The sequence below is a fragment of the Pelophylax lessonae genome, assembly GCF_965119305.1.
Source record: "Pelophylax lessonae genome assembly, chromosome: 4".
NCBI classification, from domain to species: Eukaryota; Metazoa; Chordata; class Amphibia; order Anura; family Ranidae; genus Pelophylax; species Pelophylax lessonae.
The window spans coordinates 373,658,339-373,685,011 of NC_138771.1; the positions used below are offsets into that span (position 1 = coordinate 373,658,339).

General features: G+C 39.6%; 1 protein-coding gene across 1 annotated transcript in view; it reads left to right on the forward strand.

The window, feature by feature from the left end:
• The window catches only part of LOC309552099 (teneurin-2-like), a 1,659,581-nt gene that overhangs the window by 959,271 nt on the left and 673,637 nt on the right, over positions 1-26,673 (forward strand). Inside the window, exon 6 of the mRNA XM_082252878.1 lies at positions 1,953-2,191. Within this exon, the coding sequence (XP_082109004.1) occupies positions 1,953-2,191 (239 nt within the window). The remainder of the gene's footprint in view (positions 1-1,952; positions 2,192-26,673) is intronic.

Genomic DNA, 26,673 nt, shown 5'->3' on the forward strand with positions numbered 1-26,673 from the left:
ATATTAGTTCCTCTGTATGCTGCCCCCGCTCTCTGGGCCTCTGTGTGCTCCCCTGGTCCCCCCTACTGTTCTGCCCCCCCCCCCCCCACTGTGCTCCCTATCCTCTCCTGCTGGCTGCTGCAGAGGATGTGTCACAAAAGAGAACCAGGAAGGGGTCAGTAAATATGTAATTTACCAGCTCCTTCCTTTTCTGAATGGACAGAGTCATAGTCAGTGACATTGTAAAAAAATAAAATAAAATGCTAAAAAATAATACAATTAAAATACCAAAAAAATAAAAACTACTGACACCAGTGGGTGAACCTCCAGGATCGCAAAGGTCACACTTGCGACCGGGCCCTGGCATTTCACCACCGTGGGGAGGCCCCAAGATAGCAGGAAGGGGGCCCACTGCAGAACTTGTGAAAGGGTCCCATTGCAGGACAGTAATTAAGGGCCCCGCAATGAGAGTAAAGGGCTCCAGGATCAGTGAGAAGAGCCCCAGGCTTAAAGGGAAGGGCTCCGACCAAGGGTCGGGGGGGGCCCTTCATGGTTTCTTGCACTGGGGCCCTGAAGGGTCTAGTTATGTCTCTGCTGCACACCATCACCCCAGGTGCGATCCAACCCCCTGCCTTACCTCTATATACCTGAGAAAATATTTTCCTATTTACATGTATATTGTACAATATAAAAAGTATATTGGTTTTATCAATAGCATCTGCAGTGGGTGTTTGGTAGTCCTCTGTAATTCAGGTATGATTCATTTTGTTAAAAGTCAGTTTCACAGTGCTGTTTTCTAATACCACACAGTCTAAAGGCATATCCCAAGTATTTAATTTGAAAGATTGGTGTCTTTTCCATGACTTGTAAAGGTAGAAGGTTTTTATCTTAATGCATTCCATGCATTAAGATAAAAAGCCTTCTGTGTGCAGCAGCCCCTTCTCAGCCTCCCTATTGTCTACCTGAGGCCCATCTCTGTCCAGTGATGTCCAAGAGTCCCTTGGCCGTCCGGGACTCTCCCTCCTGATTGGCTGAGACCCAGCAGCGGCACCATTGGCTCCCGCGGCTGTCAATCAAAGTCAGTCATTTAGGAGAGAGAGGGGGCGGGGCCGAATGACAGCTCCGTGTCTGAATGGACACATGGAGCTGCAGGTTGATTCGGATGCCCCCATAGTAAGCTGCTTGCTTGTCGGGGGGCACTCAATAGGAGGGAGGGGCCAGGAGAAAGAAGAACCCAAGAAGAGGAGGATCCAGGCTGCCCTGTGCAAAACCAACTGAACAGAGGAGGTAAGTATAACATGTTTGGTATTAAAAAAAAGAAAAAAGGGGGCTTTACAATCACTTAAATAGCATCCTTTCTCTGCTGTACCATCATATTTATGCATTTATGTATTAATTTATTTATTTATTTTGCTTTTATAAATGTCCCTCATTGTAGCGTCCTGCTCCCCAGGCCAATTTTTTTTTTTTTTAAAGTTTGGCTATAACAAGTCAAAGTCAGGCAGATTTGCTCATCTTTCATTTACAATATTATGAATAGTTACATTTGATCCAAGTATTTATCTGCTTCAGTCAGGTCAGTGGAACATTGAACCAACAGTTAAACATTGTGCAGATATAAGTTTGCTTGGACATGCTGGGAGTGAGTTAATAACATTTTGTATTTTTTTGCTAACAGATGTCCTCTGTTCATGAATTAAATGTGCCAAAAAAATGTAATATTCAGTATCTGTCAATTCTGCTTGCAGCTAAACATGTCTGTATCTGTATGCATTTACACTAGCATTAATATTTGACTAGATTTGCGTATTGCATTATGGGAATTTGTACTAGAGAAGCAGTAGTATAGTTACATTTACAAACTGTGGTCTTTATTATTATGCCATCCCTGCTGCCACTTCTTGTTTCAGCCCCATGAGAGCTTGATTTGAACATCGATCAGGTATTTTACATTTGTTTCCTTGTTTTTTCAGGCACTTCTTGTTCAAGACATCGTCTGGGACAACTCCTTTATTCAGCAGCTCTTCTCCCGGATATCCACTGACATCAGGAACAGTATACACACCTCCTCCAAGGCTGTTACCCAGAAATACTTTCTCCAGAAATGCCTTCAAACTCAAAAAGCCGTCCAAGTATTGCAGCTGGAAATGTGCAGCTTTATCGGCCATTGCTGCAGCTGTGCTTCTTGCTATTCTCCTGGCTTATTTCATTGGTAATTATATATTTTTTCTATTTATTCATAACATTATAGCAACCTAGTTCATGTGATTACTTTGATGATATTCATTAGTACGCTCCCCAAGGTTCATTTTAGCTTTGTGCTAAGAGGCCCACTTTACAGAGTGTCATTGCATTCGTGCCACTAAACAGATACAAGAAATGATCAGAAAAGAGCATTACATTATATTCTTTGTGGTAAAACTGAATTATATCTTGCAAATATATCTTTAAGGAGACGGTTTACTTTAAAAAAAATGTAAGCAGAAAGACTTTTTATTGAAGAAGAGACATACTATCTCTTTTGAAGTAAATGCTTCTTACCTTCTTGTTTGCAAATGTTTTTGCTTTTCTTCTATCAATATCACCTGTATTCTGTAGATTTTTTCCTCTTTATTCTAGAAGCCTAATATGTTACTTGAGCTAGTGTCAATAAAGCAACCTTCCAGATTGACATATTCTCAGCAATAGTTTTGGAGACTGTACCCAGACCCCTCAGAACCGTACATTGCAGGGCTAGCATGGAATATGACCTTTCGGGCACTAAGCTCTGATGAAGGGGCTTTGCAGACCTTCATGTACTGTGTTAGTTAGTCACAAAGCACTTTCTTGGTCCAGTGCCGAGGTACAGCTTCTGGTGTGATAAAGTCTTTGAAGACTCACTCTCTGAGCAAGCCTCTTGATATGGCATCTTGCTGTGTGGCCCTCTGGCACCAAGCTCTGCATCGTAGCCTTTTTTTAAAACTTTGTGTACAGTGCTACTTAACCCCAGAGCATTCCCCAGGTCCAGTGAAGTGGAACAGCCTCTGCTGTTATCCAACTCTGAAACCTCTCTATGTAAGTGACCCCTTGAATCAGGCAAATATAACCTAATATGTGTCTTTCGGAAACTAGATACTGTATTACGGCACTTTACAGACCTTTGGATCCTGTGCTAGCTGCAAACCACTTTCCAACCATATTTGCATTTTGTCACTTCTCAGTCCTTTGTCTCCTGTATCAGTAACCTGCAGGCCGGGTACTATCCAGAATAAGAGTCATGGCACAGGCTGACAGGAAGATCCAGTCTACAAAGGAATTAGCACTTATTAGATATGGCCATTTGGACAACAAACCAACTAAAGCAATTTTTTTCTTTGAAATTGAGGTAATGGTTACACCTGAGGAAACTCTGTGCAATGGAAATTATTTGGACTTCAGTCTTGCTCCCCTGCCTGCCTTCAGTGATTTGATCACTTTTGTCCACCTACAACTCTCACCAGCACCTACTTTAGGCTAGGCTTTTACTCATTTTGGGTTTAGTTGCTTATCTTTATTGTGTACATCAAGTCTGTTAAAGGATGCTCAGAATACATTACCACTGCATAGTGTGAACTTGTTTCATACTTCCCTACTGCTTCAGGGAGTGGTTGACTGGCATACCCAGAAAGAACTTGTGCCTGTATTTTTTAAATCCTGGGACCCTTACTTCTACAGGCTCATGCTCATTAGTAGCTTTTTTAGCTCTGCTGCCTGTAACTAAAACCTGTATTGTGACTTCCATGCCTCCTATATCTATTATGACTTTGTATCAGTCTGTGTGTGAATAATGGAAACTTCTGCTTACAGACATTCAATACATGCCCAGTGTCATCTACAGAAGACCCTAGTTCGAACTATAGGGCTCTTTTTTCTCAGAGTGCTCGAGGCCCCTGTTGTTAACTCTGATTCAAAATCAGGACCTTTACAGCGTACTCCCGCAGAGTCTGTATTTGACTAGGATCCTGATAAAACAGATATGCAAAGCTACACTTTTCAATCTGATTGACTCTGTGTGCTCTGCTATGCAACAAGAGGATCAATTTGCTGTACCGGGTATAGAGTCTTTTAGAGATTGTGTGTCTTACAGAAAATACCTTTTTCTAGTTTTTCTACTAGGGAAATTCCAAAGCAATCATGGTTTCTTCTTAATAATGTTTAGAAGCATTTACCCTTTAATAGGGAATACTTTGACAAATGGTCCCTCTCTTGTGTGGACCTTCCAGCTTTTCACTTTAATGGACATCTCAACACACTGGTTGATGGATCTTTTATCTTAAGGGATTTTACTCACAGACAGTTAGACTCCCTATTCAAGTCTCAACTGGAACTACTCTCTGTCTTCTCATGGTTAATTAGTGTAACCATGTACCAATGAATCATGTCCTTTAAATGGACTCTTCTAGCACAAAGGAAGGCTCTCAAGTATTGGAACTTTTTCAGAAAATGTATGTGTCTTCTTCTGACAGATGTTTCGATCTATCTGATCCTTTACATTCAGTTCTTGTTATTTTATTCTTGAATAAGGAACTGACTATACTGGGCCCCCAAATATGACTATTATCACACTATTTAGTTCACTGTTTAAAATGGTAATAATAGGAAAATCTAGTACATCTGGTGGATCCTGCTTCCTGTGATCCTTGTAAACAGTCTGAGCTAAGGACTTTGTATTAACTAGCCTTTGACTAATGCTTTTTCTGATTACCTTGTTAGGGTTTAAGGACTTTGAGACCTTTTCCTTTTTAGGAAATTGGGGTCTTTAATATTACTGTCTTGTTCCTTTTATTGGATTTGTCAGAGTTACTTATGTTTCACAGTCATCCGAGATTTCACATTAGTCTTCCCTAGTCTGACCTCCCCTGCATTGCTTCTAGCACCAAATTCTCCTTCTTTGTGGAGGTTTAATGTTAAAATGTAGCTAAACAAAATCTCTACAGCTTTAGTGACCTAGCTTAGCTGTAATGAAGGATGTACCACTCCTTTGCTGGCTGCTAGATCTCATTAAATCTTCTATGCAGGGATGTTGAACCGTTTTCTGATGCTAAACTTCCAGTGCTAAAAGGGTTAATAGTTTTGGGTCATGAAGAACTCCTGACAGGGATCTGTCTCTCCTTCCTCTCTCATTTAATTATGACACTGCACATAACACAATCTCTGAATGGGGGTGAGGATCATGTAATTTATCAGAATCTTCCCAATTCAGAGATCATGTTGAATACAGTGTAAACAATAAAATCAGAAAGCCAAATGGATACTCACAGAAGACAGAAGTAACAAGCATGACAACATATCCAATAATCAACCAGTAGGGCATCGAGTGACCTGACTAGTACATAGCAGTGTTGGTCAGCTGATGTGTTTTGGGGACACAATCCCTTCCTCGGAGCTGTTACTTCTGTCTTCTGTGAGTATCCATTTGGATTTTTGGTTTCTTTGTATTAATAAACCTTGGGTAATGCGCTAGGCGTTTGCGCCCTCCTGTGTTTTTTTAAAGTTTCATTTTGGATTTCCCAATCTGAAGAGGGATGCATGTTGACGCATTCCACTAGAAGAAGTATAGACTCCACAAAGTTACTTGATTTTGTTGTTGTAGTGTGTAATATGTTGTACTGGGCAAGTAATGGCAACAATGTATTTATCATTTATTAAAAAAGCTTGGAAGCATTAATGTGTTGATATGAAAATAATGAAAAAGAGCATAGTGAATATATCAGGACAGGTAAACATAAAACCAAATATTGTAGCACAACAATGCACATACAGCACAGTTTTCTATGCAGCCACTATGTCTGAAAAGTTGACCATAACTCTAGTGAGCATGCTAAACAGGATAGTATCCTACTATTTTTTAGAAGTGGCCTGCTTGATTTCTTGGGACAAGGTTCATATTATTCCACCAGATATTGCATTCTTTGTTTTGAGTTGGCTTGCTTTGTTATCATTCTTCAAACAAATGGATGGAATGATATGTTAAAAAGTGTAACAAAAAAAAAAAAAAATGTTTGTAGCACTTGCTTGCCAATTAGAATCTGTAATGTTTCTAACAATGCAGTCAACTATTTGATTGTTTCTCTGGTTAATTACATTATTTATCATAACTGTAATCATGCTTTGGCATGCTAAAGTTTTACTAACTCTATTTACTCTTTACATAATTATATTCTCCCTTATTGGTATATACTGAAATGTTTTACCTATTTTGTTTATTGCAACTTCCTGCAACTACCACACATTCATCTAAATTTGGTGTTTAGGATATGAAGTGACTTTTATCTTTCAGTAAAAGCTACAGTAAATTATTGCTTCAAAACAGTCAGTTGCATCACAAAATCTAGACCATATATTTGATGAATAAATTTATGTTTTACCCTAAAACCAAAGCAGAGGCCAAAATAACATCCCTTCAAAAAAACAAATACGGTTATTTCTCCCAAACAACTGTGATTTTGTAATATATTTCATACTTTCATCTTTATTTTATCAGCCATTAAATCTTCTTGCACTTATGTACTTTAATTACATTAGTCTAAGTAGAGTTCAAATAACATTTTTGTCTCTGAAAGTCATGGCTGTGGGATTATTTTAGAAGGCATTTGAAACTGTCAATATAAAAAAAAGTTTGTAACTAGTGAACTAGTGTCTAAAGAAATAGTTTTTTGGATGGATACTTTTTAGTAAATATTTCCACTTTAGCGCCAGGCCTTTTTTTGACACTTTTGTTTACATGTAAAAATCAGTATTTTTTGCTAGAAAATTAGTTAGAGCTCCCAAACATTTCATATATATATATATATATATATATATATATATATATATGGGATCCTTAAGACCCCCAAATCCATCCTCTGTCCTTGAAAGCATTCAAATCACCAATATCAGTGCTTTTAAATACTTGTTGATTTTTTTAAAATAGCGCTGTTGACATCCAGTTAAACCGGAGGTAATGTCATCACTTCTGGGTTACCATAAAAAACAGCCAAAAAAAGCTTTGCTTGGCTGTGCGGTTAGCCAGCAGACATGCCGGTTGATTGCTACGGTCTCCCTGTGGGACAGGAGAACCTGAGAGAGCTGCTGAAGGCGGCGATAGGGGGGGGGGGGGTTATCACCTCCGCTTGCTTGCAATAGCAATTTAGCAGATAGTTAGCCACTCTGATTGCTATTACAAGAGAGCCAGCTCTAAAAAAAACAGCAGGCATCATCTTGGTATAATCACCGAAAGTCCAGTGATGTGTGGGTACGTTGCTAGTATTTAAATGTATATATGTAGCCCCCTCCTAGGTTGGTGCTAGGTAAAGCATAGTTATGGCCCTGTTCTGCTTATCAGGAGGGTCTGATCTGTTAGTTTAGCTTGTCACATGTTTCCAAGTGTGATTTACTGGGTCTGAGGGAGTGTCCCCACTGCAGCCAATGAGGGAGCTCATTGGACAGTGGAGGAAACCTAGCCAGTGACACACTCTGTTTTATATCAGTTCCAGCGGGAGGGCATTCCGGCAATGTATCCTGGGATTGCACATAAATAGGAAGGGAGCATGTGACAGGGTGTCTTTGGGCAGGAAGCCAGGTCCCAGGAGGAGGGTGATGGCTGTCTCTCCTCCTGTTGCTGAGGAAGGTGGTCCAGGCAGTCGGCCTAGGGACCAGGGGATGAGCTGTGCTGTGGTGGATCCAATGTGTGCTGACCAAGTGGAGCTGTAGGACAGGATTCTTCTGGAAAACCAGTGGTTGTGAGTACTCAAGATCTGCCCAGGGGTCTGCCTAAGAGAGGGGGCCACTCCAGAGAGGTCAAGGGGATCAGAGAGCCAGCTAACCCGAGATGTTGCAGTAAAGGGGATGCCAAGTTGTGAAGCCCTGAAGAATAAGGAATTAAGAGGGTGTCCGGAAGGACCCTAAAGTATCTCAGCAGTACAGTCTGCACTACAAGTCAGCTACCTTAGGAAAGAGTACCTTAGGGAGCTTAAAGAACTTTTCACAGTCAAAGGTGAAGCTAAAGTAAGCGGCATAGCCATGACCAGCATCAGTCAGCGTTAACCAGCATCAGTCAGCATTAACCAGCATCAGTCAGCGTTAACCAGCATCAGTCAGCATTAACCAGCATCAATCAGCAGTTCTGTATAGTCCTGCCTATTTTGTGCATAGTTCGGTTGTTGGAGTATCCCACTCATTCCTTCTCCTATCCAAGTTCTCAATAAACCCTAAAAACCAAAGAAACTGGACTGGTTCTTGTCTGAGGTACTCAGATATGGAAAACATGCTTAAATGTACTGCTGTTGCTAATGGTAACCCAGGGGAACCCACACTCTGCAGCTCCCTTGGGAGTAGTGCTATATATATATATATATATATACTGTAGATTCAATATGGTAAACATTCTCCAACCTCCTGGTTAATTGTTGCATAACTCTGTTTTCTCGTCAAAACAGAGCTGCTTCAGTCTGAGCCTCTCTGTTTTTTTTTAAATTTAGGCAGAATCTTTGTCTCATTAGGAAAAAAGGCTGTTTCTGTAACTGCCTAAAAAGTTAGATTTTAATTGTTTATTTACTTATATAAAGTCCATCTAAATCTACTAGCCCATCTAACACTACCCTCTCCCTGGTTGAAAATTCTTCTATCAAAGGGTGACTACATTGCTCCTGCATAGACAGAGTGGAGAAGTGAGTGTAGCCACTCTAAGAAAGGAAATAAAAGCTGAAAACGACACAGCCATCATAGTTATGGATTATTAGGTTGCAATATATTATTTTTTTGTTTTTGGGTTTAGATACGTTTTAAAGTGGTTTTAAAGGCAGAGGGTTTTTTTTTTATCTTAATGCATTCTCTGCATTAAGGTAAAAAAACCTTTTGGGTGCAGTTCTCCCTCAGTACACCCTTATACTTACCTGTGCCTCATCTCAATCCAGCAATGTGCAGGAGAGCCGGCTCAAGAGCGCTGCTCAGGATTGAGCCTGCTCGAGTGCCCCCATTAGCAAGCAGCTTACTATTGGGGGCACTAAGCAGGAGGGAGATGCCAGGACCTCTGGTGGGGACCCAAAAAGAAGAGCAGGTAAGTACAACATGTTCCAACCTTTATAATCACTTCAAGTCTGCTTAAACCCCATCTAATGCTTAATCAGCTCAGATCCATTGCATTGTTCACATAGAGACTGCCTAAGTCTGTGGACATTCTCCAAATGTCATTCTCCTTCAACATTGATCTAGTAAAAGTTCCTCTCTGTTTAGTGCCAGACAGGCATGGACACATGCTTCCATGTCTTTACGCACTTTCACAGAAGAGCTCTGACTGACTGCAGACTTTGCCTATTTGTAGGCCAAACACGTGTCTCTCGTCAGGCTCCTTCACTGAGCTACCTGTTCTAAACTATCAGGCATCCTTTCACTGTCAAGACCAGCTATAGCCACATAATTTACCACTTTTACACAGTGCCAGACAGTGCTTCTGTCATATACAGTATATTGCTTTTTTGTGAGGGGGGAGGCCATATACAGTTTAACACATAATAATAATCAAAATAACATAATAGTCAGTGGTTGAAGTATTCTACAGTTGATCGATATTAAATTGAAAATTCTTCTGAAAGCATCACATGTTGAGATGATAGATGCTCAGCACATACTGTTTGGCAAACACCCATAGGCACACAAAGCTTTGCTTGATTTTGCTTAAAGAGATTATATAAAAATGATTTGAAACTATAAATATAGTGAGTTGATTGAGCTTTCTGACAACCTTTTAAAACTGTATTATAATGTTGCAGAATGATTGTACTTGTTGTAATCTGTGGCTGACTTCATTAGAGTGCTGACACCTAGACATTTCAGCCACATCCTCTGTTAAAGAACACCACTTCCCAGGTGTGGAGCATTTAGGGACCATCCACCAATCCAGAATTAGTGTCACCTCTCTCCCAGTGACTAATCCCACAGTTGCTATAAGATACAGGAAACGCCCTGTCTCTGTCTCCAACTACTCTTCTTTCTCTTGTAGCCCCGAGGTATCTCATACATCTCTCCCATAACTCTCTGTGCTTGGTCCCTAGGCACTCTTTGCCACAAGTCTGGTCCCAAGGAGTGGAGAACATAGCACAAGTGGAGGTCACAAGCACTTAACCTTCTCCACTACCAGGCTGACCGTAACCTCTGCAATGTCACCCATCTCCTGGCTGATTGACTGCATGCATGTGACACAAACACTGTAGTATTTAGCAACAGCACATTAGCTTCCTCTGGATAGCACTCTGTATTGTATCTTCCTTGTTGTGTTGCAAGCCCTGTTATTTTGATACGCTCTGCATGCACCCTTTTAAGCCCCGGAAGATTTTACCCCCTTCCTGACCAGGGCCTATTTTGCGATTCGGCACTGCGTGACTTTAACGGACAATTGCGCAGTCGTCCGATGCTGTACCTAAACTAATTTGACGTCCTTTTTTTCCCACAAACAGACCTTTCTTTTGGTGTATTTGATCACCTGTGCAATTTTTTGATCATGCGCTATAAACAAAAAAAGAGCGTTAATTTTGCAAATATAACAATATTTTTCAAATTTTTTATATGAAATTCCCCCCAAAAAATGTAAAAATCAAATTTTTTTAACATTTTAGGCCAATTTGTTTTATGCTACATATTTTTGGTAAAAAAATCGCAAAAAGCGTATTTTGATTGGTTTGCGCAAAAGTTATTGCGTTTACTAACTAAGGGAAAGATTTTTGTCATTTTTGTTTTTTTTTTTTTTTTTTTAACGCGTAATGGCGGTGATCTGAGATTTATTTTGCGGGACTGCGACATTGCGGCGGACAGATCGGACCCTTGACTGACATTTTTGACACTTTTGGGGTTACCAGTGACATTACTACAGTAATCAGTGCTATACATATGTGCTATACATCGGGTCCGCCGGGCACACGTGTGGGAGGGTCCGTGACCGAGCGGGAGCGCGCCTCCGGTGGCGCGCGCTCACTCCCCAGAGCCTCACAGGCTAGTGACGTACCCATACGTCACTTTGCCTGTGAGGGGCTGACCACCGCAGTATATGTACTTGCGGCGTCGGCAAGTGGTTAAGAGATTTCAGACCAGGCAAAGCAAGTAAACAAACAAAAATATTTTACGGAGGTAGTTGCTGATAACAGTACATTTCTCAAGAAACATGATCAACATAGTTCCTATACAGAGTTCTAATATCCTAAAAAGTGTGCATACCTTATGCAGAATAATCAATTTAGGCAATGAGCCTCAAGAGGTAGTGCAAATCAAGAGTCCATGATTGGCAGGAATCCATAAAGGCAGTAAGTCAATGATTAGCAGCTACAATTTTAGGGTTCCCAGGTTTGAGACCCCCTTCAGGAACCCCAATTAGGCCCCTATCACCCCTCCCCCCCCCTCGGGGTGATCACTTCAACAGAGTAACCAGCTATATCTTGGCAGTATTACCCCAGGACTTGACCTGGGGTGCTTGAAGGCAGCCCCTTTTATGTTTGTTTACATGTAGGGGGTGGTAACCTTGCTGAAAATGGCAGGAAAACACTAACCCTGACAGACTGGGTACCGCCAGTTCTTAGGTTAACCTGAGGATTCAGGATAACATAAAAAAAAAACATTATAACACGTGGCACCTGGCTGGCTCAACTAACATTAAGAAATAAGCACAGCCAGGAAAAACAAGTGCTCACAAAGAAATACATGTTAAACCTTTGGAGTCACCTGCCTACATGTAGGTTTGCCTAATAACAACATACCTACTGTCAGTTTTTTGCAGTCTACAGTAGCTGAATTAATAATAGCTAATAACAGCTCTGTTGCATATACAATGCACTTGAACTAAGCTCTTTAGTTCATGACAAATAGTAATAGAACACAGATAATACAGTAAAGTCCTTACTGGTTGCTAATCATACCAGAGACCATTAAAGTAGCTTTCTGTGTCCCCTAGCTATTGACTTCTTGTTGTGCCAGTTTTATTTCCTTTAATTTAAAATATTCTAAAATAGCCTCTCTCCAAGTGTCAATTCTAGTTCTGTAATTTGACAACTATTTTGCCTTTATCATTATAACCCTTATGTTTTCCTTGTCATTTCTGTTGCAGTAAAATACTGTAAGCCTTTTAGAGGAATGATAATGAACCTTTGATAAGAGGCATTTACATTCCTCGGGAATAGGTGTTCTGCAATATTTAATGCTAATTATTTTTTTTTATTTATATCATAATAAATTGTGTAGCATATTTTGCGGAGCACATTTCAAGGGTCTAATTAGAATTGTATCTAAACAATATTGTAATATATTGGCTATAATAAACATCTTTATTTTTATCCTAATTATTTGATTGAAATGTTTAAATCCTAATGCTTTGACAGCCATGTTTTTTGTAAATTTAAATTTTTAATTTTAACAGAAGCCAAACATTATTTTATTTAAATGTTATTGTGATTAACTATAGCATTAAGCATATTCTTGCACATTCTGTAGATGTGGTGGTTCAGCAATGCAAAAAAAAACAAAAACATATTTTTATAGTGCCATTGTGCAATTATGTTTTGAAATCATTCTCTTAATGTGAAGTGAGCTTTTTCTAAGTTTACTATGCAGCAATATGGCTGACTAAGTTGTTGGGGCTGCCAATAAAGAAAATATTACCAAAAATTACATTCCTGCCATTGATTTCTCCATATAACATCTCAGAGAAGTACACCCAAAGCTGCTTAACCTCCCTGGCGGTATGATTCTGTCAGGAATTCTGTTCCAAAAGCGGTACAATTCTTTTCATTGAAATTTGGCGTTATGTATTATAGGCCTACAATTCTTAGTAATTACTGACTTAAACCTGACCAAAACAAGTCTCTAGTAGACATCCCAGATGTGATAAATTTGAAACACAAACAAGTGAATTATAATCGAATCAATAATATTATTTTATTATTTAATATATAATATATATATAATAAAATTATATTATTGATTAGATTATAATTCATGCGTTATATATTATATATATATATATGTGTGTATATATATATATATATATATATATATATATATATATATATAAAACGCATGAATTATAATCAAATCAATAATATAATTTTATATATATATATATATATATATGTGTGTGTTTATAGGTATATATATATATATATATATATATATATATATATATATATATATATATATATATATATATATATATATTTGCGTATATATAATATAAAATGTGTTATGTGTTTTGTGCAACGTTTTTTGTTTTTTTTTTTTGAATTTCCCTCCCTAGTTCCGCTCCCATGCAGCATTGCTGCTGCAGGGAACGGAACTAGGAAGTCCTCCTACCGACAGACGAGCGGCGGAGATCTCGGCTGGCGGTCACAGCAATGAGAGCTCATCGCTGGATCGCCAGGATAAGGTAAGAGAAGCTCCGCTGCGCTGTCTGCACGCTCTGCCCATTGACCCCGAGCGTGACTCGGGGATACCGCTAATAGCAGAAAATTCCTACCCCGAGTCACGCTCGGGGATACCGCTAAGGCGGTTAACAAAACTGATCCCCAACTCTGCTTTTGTGTTTTGCCACAGATTAATGCATAGTAAAAAAACGTAATGTGTATGTGAACTGAAGTGTGATACTATTCATTTACAATGGCACCCTATCACACATACAACAAGTAAATAAACACACACCTACTCTTTAGTACACCAAAAAGTTATGTTGTGGTTCCTTGGAAAACTTACAGTGGGTGCATATTTTTAGCTCATGGATGTACATCCGAGGCCCATTGAAAATTCATGGACACAGCACAGCAACATGCATGATCGCGACTCAACTATTAGCTCCACGCTAAGTTGGCCGCGACATAGCCCCACTGGACGGGGGCTGACTGGCGAGTAAAGCACCTCACAAGGTCACATAGCCCTGGTCACGCAGTCATGTCTAGAGTCGCAGAGTACCTCAGGCCACAGCACCCCCATTCCAAGATGGTGTGGTGGACTCCTGAGAGTGGTGCCCACCTGGTGACTGTGGTATGGTGAGTAGTGTCCCCCCTCCTTTCCTGTGGAATTTCTGAGGTGGTTGCGGGCCCCCCCCCCCGGGATGGTAGGCCCCTCCTGTGTCCTTTCTCCCCCTTGTTTTTCCCCTTCTCCTTTGCGGGGTTCCCCCCTAAGAGGGCGTTTAGTCCCTCCTGGGCCTTCTGTCATCAGGCGTCAGTGGTTCAGGTGTGCAAGTTGGCTATGTGGTCATCTGTAAACACATTCACAACATTTTTTAAGGTGGATGTACAGATGCGGATCTTCAGATGCGGCATTTGGCCGCAAAGTTTTGCAGGCTGTGGTTGCAGAGGCTTCTGCTTCTTGAGGGTGAATTTTTCCTGGTGGTAAGCTACAGTTGTTCCTAGTTGAGCTACTGTTGTTACCTGGTTGGCTAAGTTTAGCCTTGTTGGGAATTCTGTGTTTGCTGTGTTTTTTCCCACCCCCTCATTTTGACACTGCTTTGGAACATCCCAATGGTCTGAAGAATTGAAGCTGTGTCTGTCAGTGAATGAAAGAGAAAACTTGATTTTTGTCTTACCGTAAGAGCCTTTTCTCTGAGGTTCACTGACAGACACAGAACCCGCCCCTCTGGTGGGTTGAGTTATTTGTTCTTCTAACACTGCTTGTTACAAACTGAAATCCTACAGCAGGAAGTGATGGTATACCCTCTGGGACTGCCCCAGGGGCATTGCCAAAAAGGTTTCCACCTAGTCCTACTCCTGAACAGAGTGCAGCTAAGCCCAATGGTCTGAAGAATTGAAGCTGTGTCTGTTTCTCTGAACCTCAGAGAAAAGGATTTTACAGTAAGAAAAAAATCCTTTTTTTTTCAAAATACCGCACAAATACCGTGTTACATAAAAAGTGCAAAGATCTCCATTTTATTCCTTAGGGTCTTTGATAAAAAAATGTATAATGTTTGGGGGTTATAAGTAATTTTTTTAGCAAACATTACTTATTTAAACTTGTAGCACTAAGGACTAGTTGACACAGGTGGAAGATGCAGGAGAAAATACAGTACCAGTGTTGGGTCTACTTGGGTGATCTACCTTGGGTCAGTGTTGCACCTACCTGGTACATGTCTCTTCTGCAATAAAAGCTTGCTTTCTCCTTATTTCTTACAGCGGAACTTACATTTCCCCCTTAAAGTGTGGCAACTCGATAGTTCTTGCAGAGAATACAGTGATAAATACCAATTACACTGAAAACATATTTGAAATAAAATATTTATAAGCATCATTTAAAACTGACCTATCTACTGAGCACTGTGACACCTGTTCAGCATTTTCATGGAAAACTAAGACCACAAAGGGGTTTATTTCCTAAAGGTAAATAGTTTACTTTGCGCATGTAGTTACTTTGAAAAGAATACCCAATCAACTGCAAGGAAAAAAAGATAATTGAATGATAGAAATCAGCAGAGCTTTACCTTATTTACTATGTTCTGAAGAAAATGCGTGCAACTGCACTTGCAAAGTGTACTTTCTATGTGCCTTTAGTAAATAAACCCCAAAGTTAGTGCATGTGCACACATACGAGTAATGTTACCTTTTTCAAAGGCTCCATATATAAAAACTATCCATTCATACACACAGAAAATGGCTTATTTAAAATGCCTAATCTGATTGTATTATTTCCACCTCTTTTGTGCCTTTAGTCTGATTGCCACATTTAAAGGGGTTGTAAACCCTCTTTTTTTTATATATATAAATAAGAAACATGCCTATACTTACCTGCTCTGTGGAATCATTTTGTCCTTTCTGGGGTGCCCCGCTGGTGCTCCAGGCCCCTACTCTTCATCAGGTGCCCCCACGGAAAGCTGCTTTTCCTGGGGGCACCCATGCGGGCTCACTCCCAAGTCCCACTGCTGTGTCCATTGACACAGACAGCGGGACTCGGCCCCACCCCCCCACTCCCGTGTCACTGTATTTGATTGACAGCAGTGGAAGCCAATGGCTTCTGCTGCTATCAATCTGTCCAATGAGGAGAGAGACAGCGGCTGGAGCCGCTGCACTAGTGCACATCACTAGATCTAATCGGGCACAAGTAAGAAAAAGGGGGGTCTGAGGGGAAGCTGCAGCACAGAAAGTTTGTCACCTTACTGCATAGAATGCATTAAGGTGAAAAATGTTGACGCTTAACAACCCCTTTAAATGTTTGAACAAATGTAATAAATCTAGCTTCAAAAGTGTTTGTCTATTGGCATTTGAGATGAACCAAATGGTTTTAAAAAGAAAAGAAACAAAGGTGAAATAGTTGCTTTACCCAAAAGCAGCAGTGGGGATTGATAGGTGACCGCAAGCAGCAGTATTACTGCAGCACAGGAGAAAATGGGGGAAGGGGAAATCCTATTCCAGCAATGGAGCAGTGACATAGGCTGGTCATACATGTTCAACTTTTGTTGTACAATTTTCTGTTAGATCCACCACAAACCACATAATGTGAGGTCAAAGCTAAACAACATGTTCACTTGTATCTAATTAGGCAGGCCTTTGTACTACATACTTGAAGGTACATTTCAAGAAAATTGGACAGAAAATTGTAAGAAAATTGGATCATGTATGGCCAGCCTAAGTCTACAGCTGCAAGAATGCTCTGCACTACTGGCTAATGCAGCCCGGGAGGGCATGAGTTTCACTTCCAGGGACTCTGCAAAGTAATGCAGCTTTCTTAAGATGGCCATACACTCATAGAATTGTATTAAAAAATCGTTTTGGGGCATTCAGTTTTCTAGAAGTTAATCTACGTTCATTTTTAACAGTAAAAAAAATTGAAGGTGCAAGATGAATATTTTTTCTTGAACAATTGAAACTGTGAACATGGTTTTTGTTTAGGAAAAATTGTATGAAAAGGTGTACATTTTGTATGGAAACCTGTTTACCATTGCTGGGATTACAATTAAAAAGCAGATCAAGTGGGAAGTTTTAACAGCTTTCAAAAAAAATCAGTTGACTGAATGGCAAGAAAGACAGTTATAGGAATGTTCTGATGATAATTTTCATACTAATATTTTTCCTTATAAATGGTTCATTCATACACAAATAATACAATTGCTTGTTCATATGCAAATCCAATGACAATTTGCAGATGAATTATACGGTAAGTACATGGGGGATCGGGAGAAAAGTGGGGTGCAAGAATGGGGCTGGCTTGGTGCATACTCAGTAGAAATCTTAATGAATGGAGCTTTATTTATTTATGCATTTATTTGCAGACATAGAAAGCAAACTTACAGAGATTTTGGCAAGGCCTTTTATTTTTTACAGACTTTTTATAGATTTATATGCATTTGATAACCTATCCTTAGACTCGGAGATGGAAGGGCAGTACTCTTAGACATTTAGAGTTCTAATATATTATGTCTTGCTCCATTTGTATGAACACATTGCTCCAATCTATTCCCAAAAAAGTAGAAAGCAGAGGGATGACCTCATCAGTGTATGTCTGCTCCCTTGTTCTCCAGTCACAGACTTGACAGGATGCATTACTCAACTGAAGTGAAGTTTTTTACAGAGAGGTTTTAAGACATACAAGATCTGCTTGTAATTTTTGACATCATTGCATGGACAGAATTGCAGTTCACATATATGTAGCACAAAAGGGGTTTATCATGCTTGGTTAGAGGATTTTAGCGTTAATATTTTTTTCTTTTAAAAAATACATGTGTTTAGCTAGAATAGCTACTATAGGTCCTTATTATCCATTATTATGACAACCAACCAGACCCTGTTATTTCTGCAGAAAACGATAGAAAATTAAGCATTTTAAATATCCCCCTGGAAAATATTTAGGATTGTTTATAGGCCAGTATAAATAATGAGGTCAAATTAGCATTACAGAGTGTAACTGAATAGAGACTGGAGCAATTTTACTTTTTAATTTGAATCCTGTTCTCACAGATAAGGAACATACCTGACCCCTAGTGCCAGAAAATTCTTTTTTCTAAAGCACAATGGCACCTTTCTGACAAATTTTAGTTGGTTTGAAGAAAAATAAAACCTTTTGTAGAAAGTATTAATTAGCCTTTTCATGTATAAGCTGTCCAGTTATCAATTTTATTCTGATGCTTGAGATGGGTGTTAAATTAAATTGCCTTTTTTATATCATGACTTAGGAAAAAAGTTACATTTTAGGAGTCATCCATGCTCAAGTCCAGAAATATACATCATGCTATTTAATTGTCCTGAATTCCAAACATCTTGCCTGACCACATATGACATGTTGCTATACCTTAAAATTTTGGTAATGGCATTGTGACATGGGCATTTTTTTTTTTTTTAATAAAACTAAAAATTCTTTTTGGTCTCCCTGCATTGGAAATAAATCCTAAACCACAATCCAGCCTCCCTGATGTACTACGTATTTACCTGTGGATGTAAAGTGAAAGGATATATGTAAAGCAATACAGCCTGCGGTTAGTGTTTTTCAGGATTAAAGTGTTCTTTCAGTCTTAGTTACAAGTCAAGGTGTGTGCGGAGAGAACATTGGTAAAGCAGGTTAGCTGCTACATCAACAAAAGCACAAAAGAAGTTTGCATTTTGCATGATTAAATAATTGGAAGAGATTTAGGGCATTGCTATGTAAGGAGTTTTGGAGAGCAATTTATTGGGTCATGAATTCTTAAGTGGGAAATGATCCCTAGCTTTTGCCTTCTCCAAAATCTGGCATCCTTTTGTAGTCTTCTCTAGCATGCTGGCAGCTTTATAAAGTGTATTGGAACATGTAGGCATTATTTTCAACATGGCACTGGTACAAATCAGTATATTTCATTACTAAAAAGTTTTTGATTAAAAAAATGTTATTCCACCAAATGAACATAACTATACACATTATGTCTATTTAGCCAAGTCCGTTCCCAAAATCTCACATCTATTATTTTGCTGCAGTATGCTCTATACACTGCTTAAATGTGTTCTTTCATGTCCTAGAAACTTAGGAGCTATGGTACATCTATATAGCTAGCCATTTATTATCTACTTTTCTTTTTACCTCTATATTTAAAGTCTGTCCAATGGAGTTACAATGAGTAATAATGAGGGACTAGAAGTTGAATGAGTTAAGTTAAGCAACAACATGAAATAAATCAACAACATGAAATAAATCAAAGATCACTGGAGTTAAGCTTTTTTTAAAAAATAAATTCACTAGCAAGGCCTAACTAAATAGTAGCAGTGGACAGTGTCAGAAGGGCTGTGGACAGTGGTTGGACAGTTTCAGTAGGACAGTCAGTACTAATCAATCACTGTGTTCATTCAGAAAAGGAAGAGACTGATTAATTACATATTTACCAGTTGCTTTCCTTGCTCTCCATCCTGAAATAATTATGTGAGCAGCCAACGAGAGAGGAGAGAGGAGGAGGAGAAGTGGGAATGCTTGGGGGAAATGGGGGGGTGGGCAAAAAGAGCACACAGGGGTCTGGGAAGAAGAAGAAAGGGAAACAGAGAGGAGGGGTAGCGGGGGCAGAAGTTACTGGAACCAATCCCTTCTATTTTCCTCCTGCAGCAGCTGAATGCCAGTGGGAGGGGGAGGAGGAGAAGCTTTTATCTGCTGAAGGAGAAAAATAGAGGGGGTCGATTTCTGTAAATGCTGGTCCCACTGCCCATCCTGTCTACATTCTGGGGTCAGCAAGGAAAGAATGCAATCTACCTGTCACCTGTCCACAATCAACGGGTAGTTCCTAATTGAAGGGTTGCCAAGCCCTGTTCTAGGGTATACCTGCTGAGATGTGCTTCCACTGAACATTACAAATGCTGCTGTACAATATTTAAAGTAAGCCCTGATAGATTTCAAGTAAGTTAAAACCCCTTTTAGGAAGAGGAAGTTTCAAATGAGAAGGGTATTCTGGGTACAATGCACAAAAGGGAAAAAAATATTTGTGATTCTCGTTGTTACCAGAGTCTTACTTTTATTTTTTTAATTTAAGGTGAGAACCTGCAAAAATACATTTTAGTCTGTTTTGTCTGCATCACATACAGTTCAAAAATACGGCCTACTGTTATTTTATCTGGTATAGAATTTTTAGGATCTTCAGACACTCCAAAAGAGCAGAGCAACTCTGGCATATGAGATCAGTGAAATTATCATTGTAGGCTTTGTTCTTCAGGCATATTGAAGTTGTTCTAAAGTCCAAATGTTTTTTTTCTTAATGCATTCTCTGCATTAAAGTAAAAAAAAAAAAAAAACATCCCACTACCTGTCTTGCACCCAACCTTAAAAACGTACCTGGCTCCATGTCACTGCTCCAGGATTGTCTCTGGCTCCAGCACCACACCAATCCAACTCCAATAATGAGGGAGCAGGGGCATGGTTTACTGGTTCTGTGTGCCTCTATGGAGGCACACAGTTCGGCTCGAGAGCACACAGACACAGGTGCCTCATTAGCAAGTAAGGGGAAGCTGACAACGCTGGTGCAGGACTTCCAGAAGTGTAGATTAGTAACCAATCTTTAAAATATTGTTGCACAGACCAGGTATGACCTCTTTGCTAAAAAAGAAAAAAAAAAAAAAGAAAGAAAGAAAAAAGTCATCAGTATTATTTTAAGCCATGTGCTCTTAACAAGAACACATATGTTTTTTTTTTTTTACTATACCTCTCATTTTTCACAGAAGTACGCAGGACTTTTCAATCCTTATCAAGGCCTAAAAGCACACTGTAATGTATTACAATATAGCTGGTTTACACCATTTAATCTGAACTGCTAGAATGGCAGGTACATTTTAATTCTGATACATTTGGCCTGCATTCATCCAGTATGACACCACTAAGATTTTTTAATGGACTCCTCATGGTATAATGCAATCCTTACTTCAAAGCAGACTTGCCACATACAATTATCTAGGAAAAAACTGTGTGTGTAAATCAAATAGGTACAGTATTCCAATGTTTGTACAAAAAGTACTTATAAATGTATTGTCTTGTGGTTCTGAATTGTGTTGGGTTATGCTTTAGTTTTGTGAATGATGAAAAAGTACAAAAAGTACAAAAAGATTAATTATGAATAATGTATTACATGTTTGCCTTAAAGCGGAGTTCCACTGGCTTTTGTGTATATTAAAAGTCAGCAGCTACAAAAAGTGTAGCTGCTGACTTTTAACAAAACACACTCACCGTCCCACGGTCCAGCGATGCAGCCAGGGGGAGCCTCGGTTCTCTCTGTCTTCTTCCCGTGGCACGTGCAACGTACTGTGGGCACCCGTCTATGACAGCTTGTGGCTACAGCCAGGTGTGCACTGTGTATCCGCGAGTCGCACTGCGCATCGTGACTGGCAAGGCAATCTCCTGGGACCTGTGACGTGTCCCAGAAGATTGCAGGGAGGGAGGGGGAGAGGAGAACTTCTGCCCAAGCGGAAGTGGGAGTGGGTACCTGTCAAAACTAGGCACACGCCCCCCCAAAAAAAATGACATGCCAAATGTGGCATGTCAGGGGTCGGGACCACTTAAAGCGGAAGTTACACTTTTGAACGGAACTCCGCTTTAAAATAATTCTGCAAAACAAAGTTGTAAAATGTTTTTTCCTTGCACACTTTGGGCCCCTTAGTACCAATTGAGCATTGTTTAAACGCCACGGCCTACCTGAGTATTTTTACTGACCATGTCCATTCCTTTATGACTACAGTGTACCCTTCTTCTGATGACTACTTCCAGCAGGAGAATGCACCACGTCTCAAACTGGTTTCTTGAACATGACAATGAGTTTACTGTACTCCAATGGCCTCCACCTTCACCAGATATTAATCCAATAGAGTATCTTTGGGATGTGGTGGAATAAGAGATTTGCATCAGGGATGTGCAGCCGACAAATCTGCAGTAACTGCGTGATGCTATTAAGTCAATATGGACCAAAATCTCTGAGGAATGTTTCCAACACCTTGTTAAATCTAAACCACTAAGAATTAGGGTAGTTCTGAAAGCAAAAGGGGGTCCAACCTGACACTAGCAAGGTGTACCTAATAAGGTTACCGTTAAGTAATATATATATATATATATATATATATACATAAATAACCAGCATAAATATTCAAATGTATTGCTCAAGTTCACTACAGAGATTAAGCTCATATTTAATTATTTGGAACAAAACACAACATACAATAAAGCATTTAAAACTTTTCATAATCATCACTGACAGCACCTACTGCCGTCAGAAAAAAAATATCACGGGATGGGGAGGATCCTCCATTAACCTACATTGTGTGGATGGAGGAATCATTAGACCTCTGCCTGAAAAAAAAAGGACAGCCATCTTAGGTCTTCCTTTGATGTACCCCTTTTGTCTCATTCACTAAGATCTTGAGGAATTTTATTGGTTGACCAAACAAACTTTTTTTTAATCTTGTTGTTAACAAACAATGTTGTCTGGATATCACCTATGCTGTGAGCTGCATAAACAGGTATTCCTTTGGCATGCTTAAAACCCTTTCTGCAGTTATTGATCATTTTATTTAAAGCCAACTGCAGGATTTACAACCCTCATAGCAGACTACAGTTTGTATCACAGAAAACAATTAACAATTACCAATTTGGCATGCAACCATAATCCGCAGTAGCTATGACAGATCATTCATTCAGATCTGAGAGGGGGGGGGGTCTGTCATTCCTCAATCCTATTATCATATGGTTTTGGGTGTTGTATAACCACAGTTGCCTTTGCCTTCTGAATAGAGTTAGCTAAAACAATAACTGACACCAAGGGATCGGGCCATCTCTTTAAAAGTTACATTGTCCTTTGAAATTCCCTTTGCTGTGGAAATGCAGATCATCTGTTACTAGGTCAGTCACCAAATAGGTCTCTGTGCATGTAGATACACATAGTTTATATAGCGTCTCATAGAAATATATATATTAGCTTGATGGAATATTCTCCACTACAGGATCATCAGAAAGCCACATGACTGGCAGAATTTGTTCAAGTTTCATTTTTTGATGACAGTTCCATTTTAAAACAAGCAATGTTTCATTTAATCGAGAAAGTACATATATACTCTAAGAGAATTCATATTTGCATATCATATTTGATTCTGTATTTCTTAGAAAGCCCTGTATTTTTAGGATAGCAAAATTTTAAATTACAGCTTGCATGCTTGGTTGTTTTCATTTTCAATTTGCATTGTTAATAATTCCAGATTATGCTGTGTTTTGTTCATGAAGGGAGAAAAGGAACAACACAAAGACCAAAAAAGAAATAGTGAGAGAGAGGAAAAGAAAAGCAGAGAGGCTTTCTTACTCATAAATGTACTGCATTATAACAACACAAAAAATGTGCAAACCACAAAGATTAGCAACATAATAGAATAAACTAGCTAAATATTCTAGTTTATTGCTCAAGCTTTCTTTACAGATTAAACTCATATTTAATTATTTGGAACAAAACACAGGCTACAATAAAGCATTTAAAATTAATTCATAATCACCAGTGAGAGAAGCTTGGCATAAGGTTACATGGAAATTGCATGTCTAAAGTCATTTCACATTACTTGTTCTGAAATCCAGAAAAAAAAAGTGCACGCCCAGTTAAGTTTCACTGAGATCACCCCAAGTTCCCTAAATGTTAGTGTATTCTGCAATTCAAATTTCAATCAAGTTTCCTAGTCACAAATCTGTGCCTAAATCAGTTACCTGCTACTCTTTGCTGCTGGCCACACAGGCTACCTATCACAGTAAGAGACCAAGAAAAAGGTAAAAGAGGGGAAGAACCAGCTGATCTACATAGAAACATGTTGAAAGTTAAATACTAGAACATTCTGCAGAACCTTTTGTAGGGAATACCTAAAAGTTGACTTTTTATTTAGTGCATCTCAGAGCAACTCAAACAAGTAAAATGATATACGGTACTCATATTTCTGTGTTTTCCTTTCCTGGTGCATCTCAACAGCATACTGTAGGCAGTGACCTCACCTCGCTCAGTTTTATAAAAGTATCCATAAAATCCTTCCCCCTAGGCAAACTGACATTTAGTAACTCTTACACACGTTCTAATCAAGGGTGGGTATACTGTATGCAGCCATTAACCACTTAAGCCCCGGAAGATTTTACCCCCTTCCTGACCAGGGTTTTTTTTGCGATTTTTTACTGCGTGACTTTAACAGACAATTGCGCGGTCGTGCGACACTGTACCTAAACAAATTTGACATCCTTTTTTTCCCACAAACAGAGCTTTCTTTTGGTGGTATTTGATCACCTGTGCGATTTTTGATCATGCGCTATAAACAAAAAAAGAGCATACATTTTGCAAAAATAACAATATTTTTCACATTTTTTTTATATGAAATTCCCCCCAAAAAAATGTAAAAATCAAAATGTTTTAACATTTTCGGCCAATTTGTTTTATGCTACATATGTTTGGTAAACAAAAATCGCGAAAAGCGTATTTTGATTGGTTTGCGCAAAAGTTATCGCGTTTACTAACAAAGGGAAATATTTCATATGACATTTTTGGTGTTTTTTTTTTTAACGAGTAATGGCGGCGATCTGCGATTTTTTTGCGGGACTGCGACATTGCGGCGGACAGATCGGACCCTTGACTGACATTTTTGCCACTTTTGGGGTTACCAGTGACATTACTGCAGTAATCAGTGCTATACATATGCACTGTTACTGCAAAAATGACACTAGCAGGGAAGGGGTTAACTATTGGAGAGGGATGGGGTTAAGTGTGTCCTAGGGGCGTGCTTCTAACTGTGATGGGACATGGCTACTACTGTAAAAACAGAGATCAATAGTAGAACCATCTGATCTCCATTTTTACACAGGGGAGAATGACAGGCGGCTTGTTTACATTAGCCGCCTGCCTTTCTCCTTTCCCGGCGAACGATCGCGAGTGACCGGCGGACATAGGGTCCGCTGGTCACACGCACTGACTTGTTAGGGAACGACCCGGGGTGGGCACGCGCCTCAGCTCACAAGCCAGTGACAGGCTAGTGATGTACCGGTATGTCACTTTGCCTGGCCGGGGCTGACCGCCGCAGTATATGTACTTGCGGCGGTCGTCAAGTGGTTAAGATGAACCAGGAAAAGATATATACTGGAAGGAGAGTGCACAGTTTTCCATTTTCCAGGCACATCAGCATAAGTAGCAGCATTGGATCAAAGATAGCTTCCCATAACCTATTGTATGCTATCATGATGTGCCAGGAAATTAGAGTTCTAATATATTCTGTACACCAACAACTCCTGGTTGCCATATTACAAGGATGTGATGACAGTGGACAGGCCCATAGCAGCTACTCAATCTAATAGTGGCTTTGGAATTTGCCACTGACATGAGCTGTCAGTCAAAATGAACGTGGACCTGATGGAACAATACTCCCAGACCCCTTTGTTTACATTTAGCTTTGAGATGTTAAATCTCCCAGCTGACAGATGCGTAGGGCTGGGGTAAGAGTACTGTGTGGGAATCTGTAACTTTCATGACAGCTTCCCAGCACAGCCATGTCCTGCTCTGAGCATTGGCATATCTCTGTATGCCAGCTCAGAACTGGTCCTAAATACTGCCAGCTTTTTAATCTGTGAAATAGTGGTAATTCTTGTACTGTCATACTGACAGATTCTTGAAGTGGCAATAGTTAGAACTATTTGAATTTGTCACATATGCATGAAATGTTACCGAAACTGGCCCCAGTGCCATCATTTGGTGCAAGTAGTTCTAAAGGGAACTATTGCCAGAAAAGTGATGTTAAAATTCAATTGAATTCCCCAGTATGTGTTTTTACTTGTGATTTATTTTAGTAAACAACAGATGAAAAATGTCATGTGTGTGAGCTTGTTAACCCACAAAGCTGGTTCATTTAGGCCCCTTTCACACTTATGCAACCTGAAAGTCATGTGATTTTTGCCGTAATTTTTTGCTGCAATTTTACTGTAACTTTGCCGTGATTTTGCCATGATTTTTCCGCGATTTTGACTGGAATTGAAGCAATGCCTGTGTAATATTAAGGTCTATGGACCTCAAGTCACATCAAAGTTGGACCAAAGTAGTGCAGGGGCAACTTTGACTTGAAGTCGCACAGATTTGAATAATTCTCATTGGAAATCATAGGTTACAACTTGTCTTGCGACTTTGTAGTCCAAAGTCCCAGGAAAAGTCGCACAAGTGTGAAAGGGGCGTTTGAGAATACTCACAATGTTGTTTATTATAGATATTGGTGTGGATTGTCTAGTGTTATAGTTGAACTAACCCTTTACCCCTTAAAGGCTAAGTTCACTTTTTTTTCTAAAATCCAGCTCTCCTATGTACCAATATACCATTAATGTAGCTTGGTTGCAGAAAAATACAAGTGTTCTTCGATTTAAAGAAAAAGGCCTTACCTTAGCCCTTGCTGTATTTCTTAGAAAGCTTCAGAGACTCCCTGGTAAAAAATTGAAACAGAGAAACCAGTAAGATACAGGAAGGAGTTTACCAGCTGTCCTCATTAGCACACCTTTACCCATAAGTTTTCACAGCATCCGTGGCATTTCTTCATGAGTGCATCTGCCAGGCTTGCCCAGGGTCCCTGTAGACAGGCTTAGGCTGCATGCTAAACTCCCTGGAGCCACATGTAGCCCATGGGACACCCACAATGTAGTGCAAGGGCCTGCCTGATTGGATACAAAGTGATTGGATAGATAGTGTTTCCTCCTATTTAGTTTTGCAGTAAATGCAGTAACGCAGTAAAAAATGTGCAACTTGCACCTCGCCAAAAT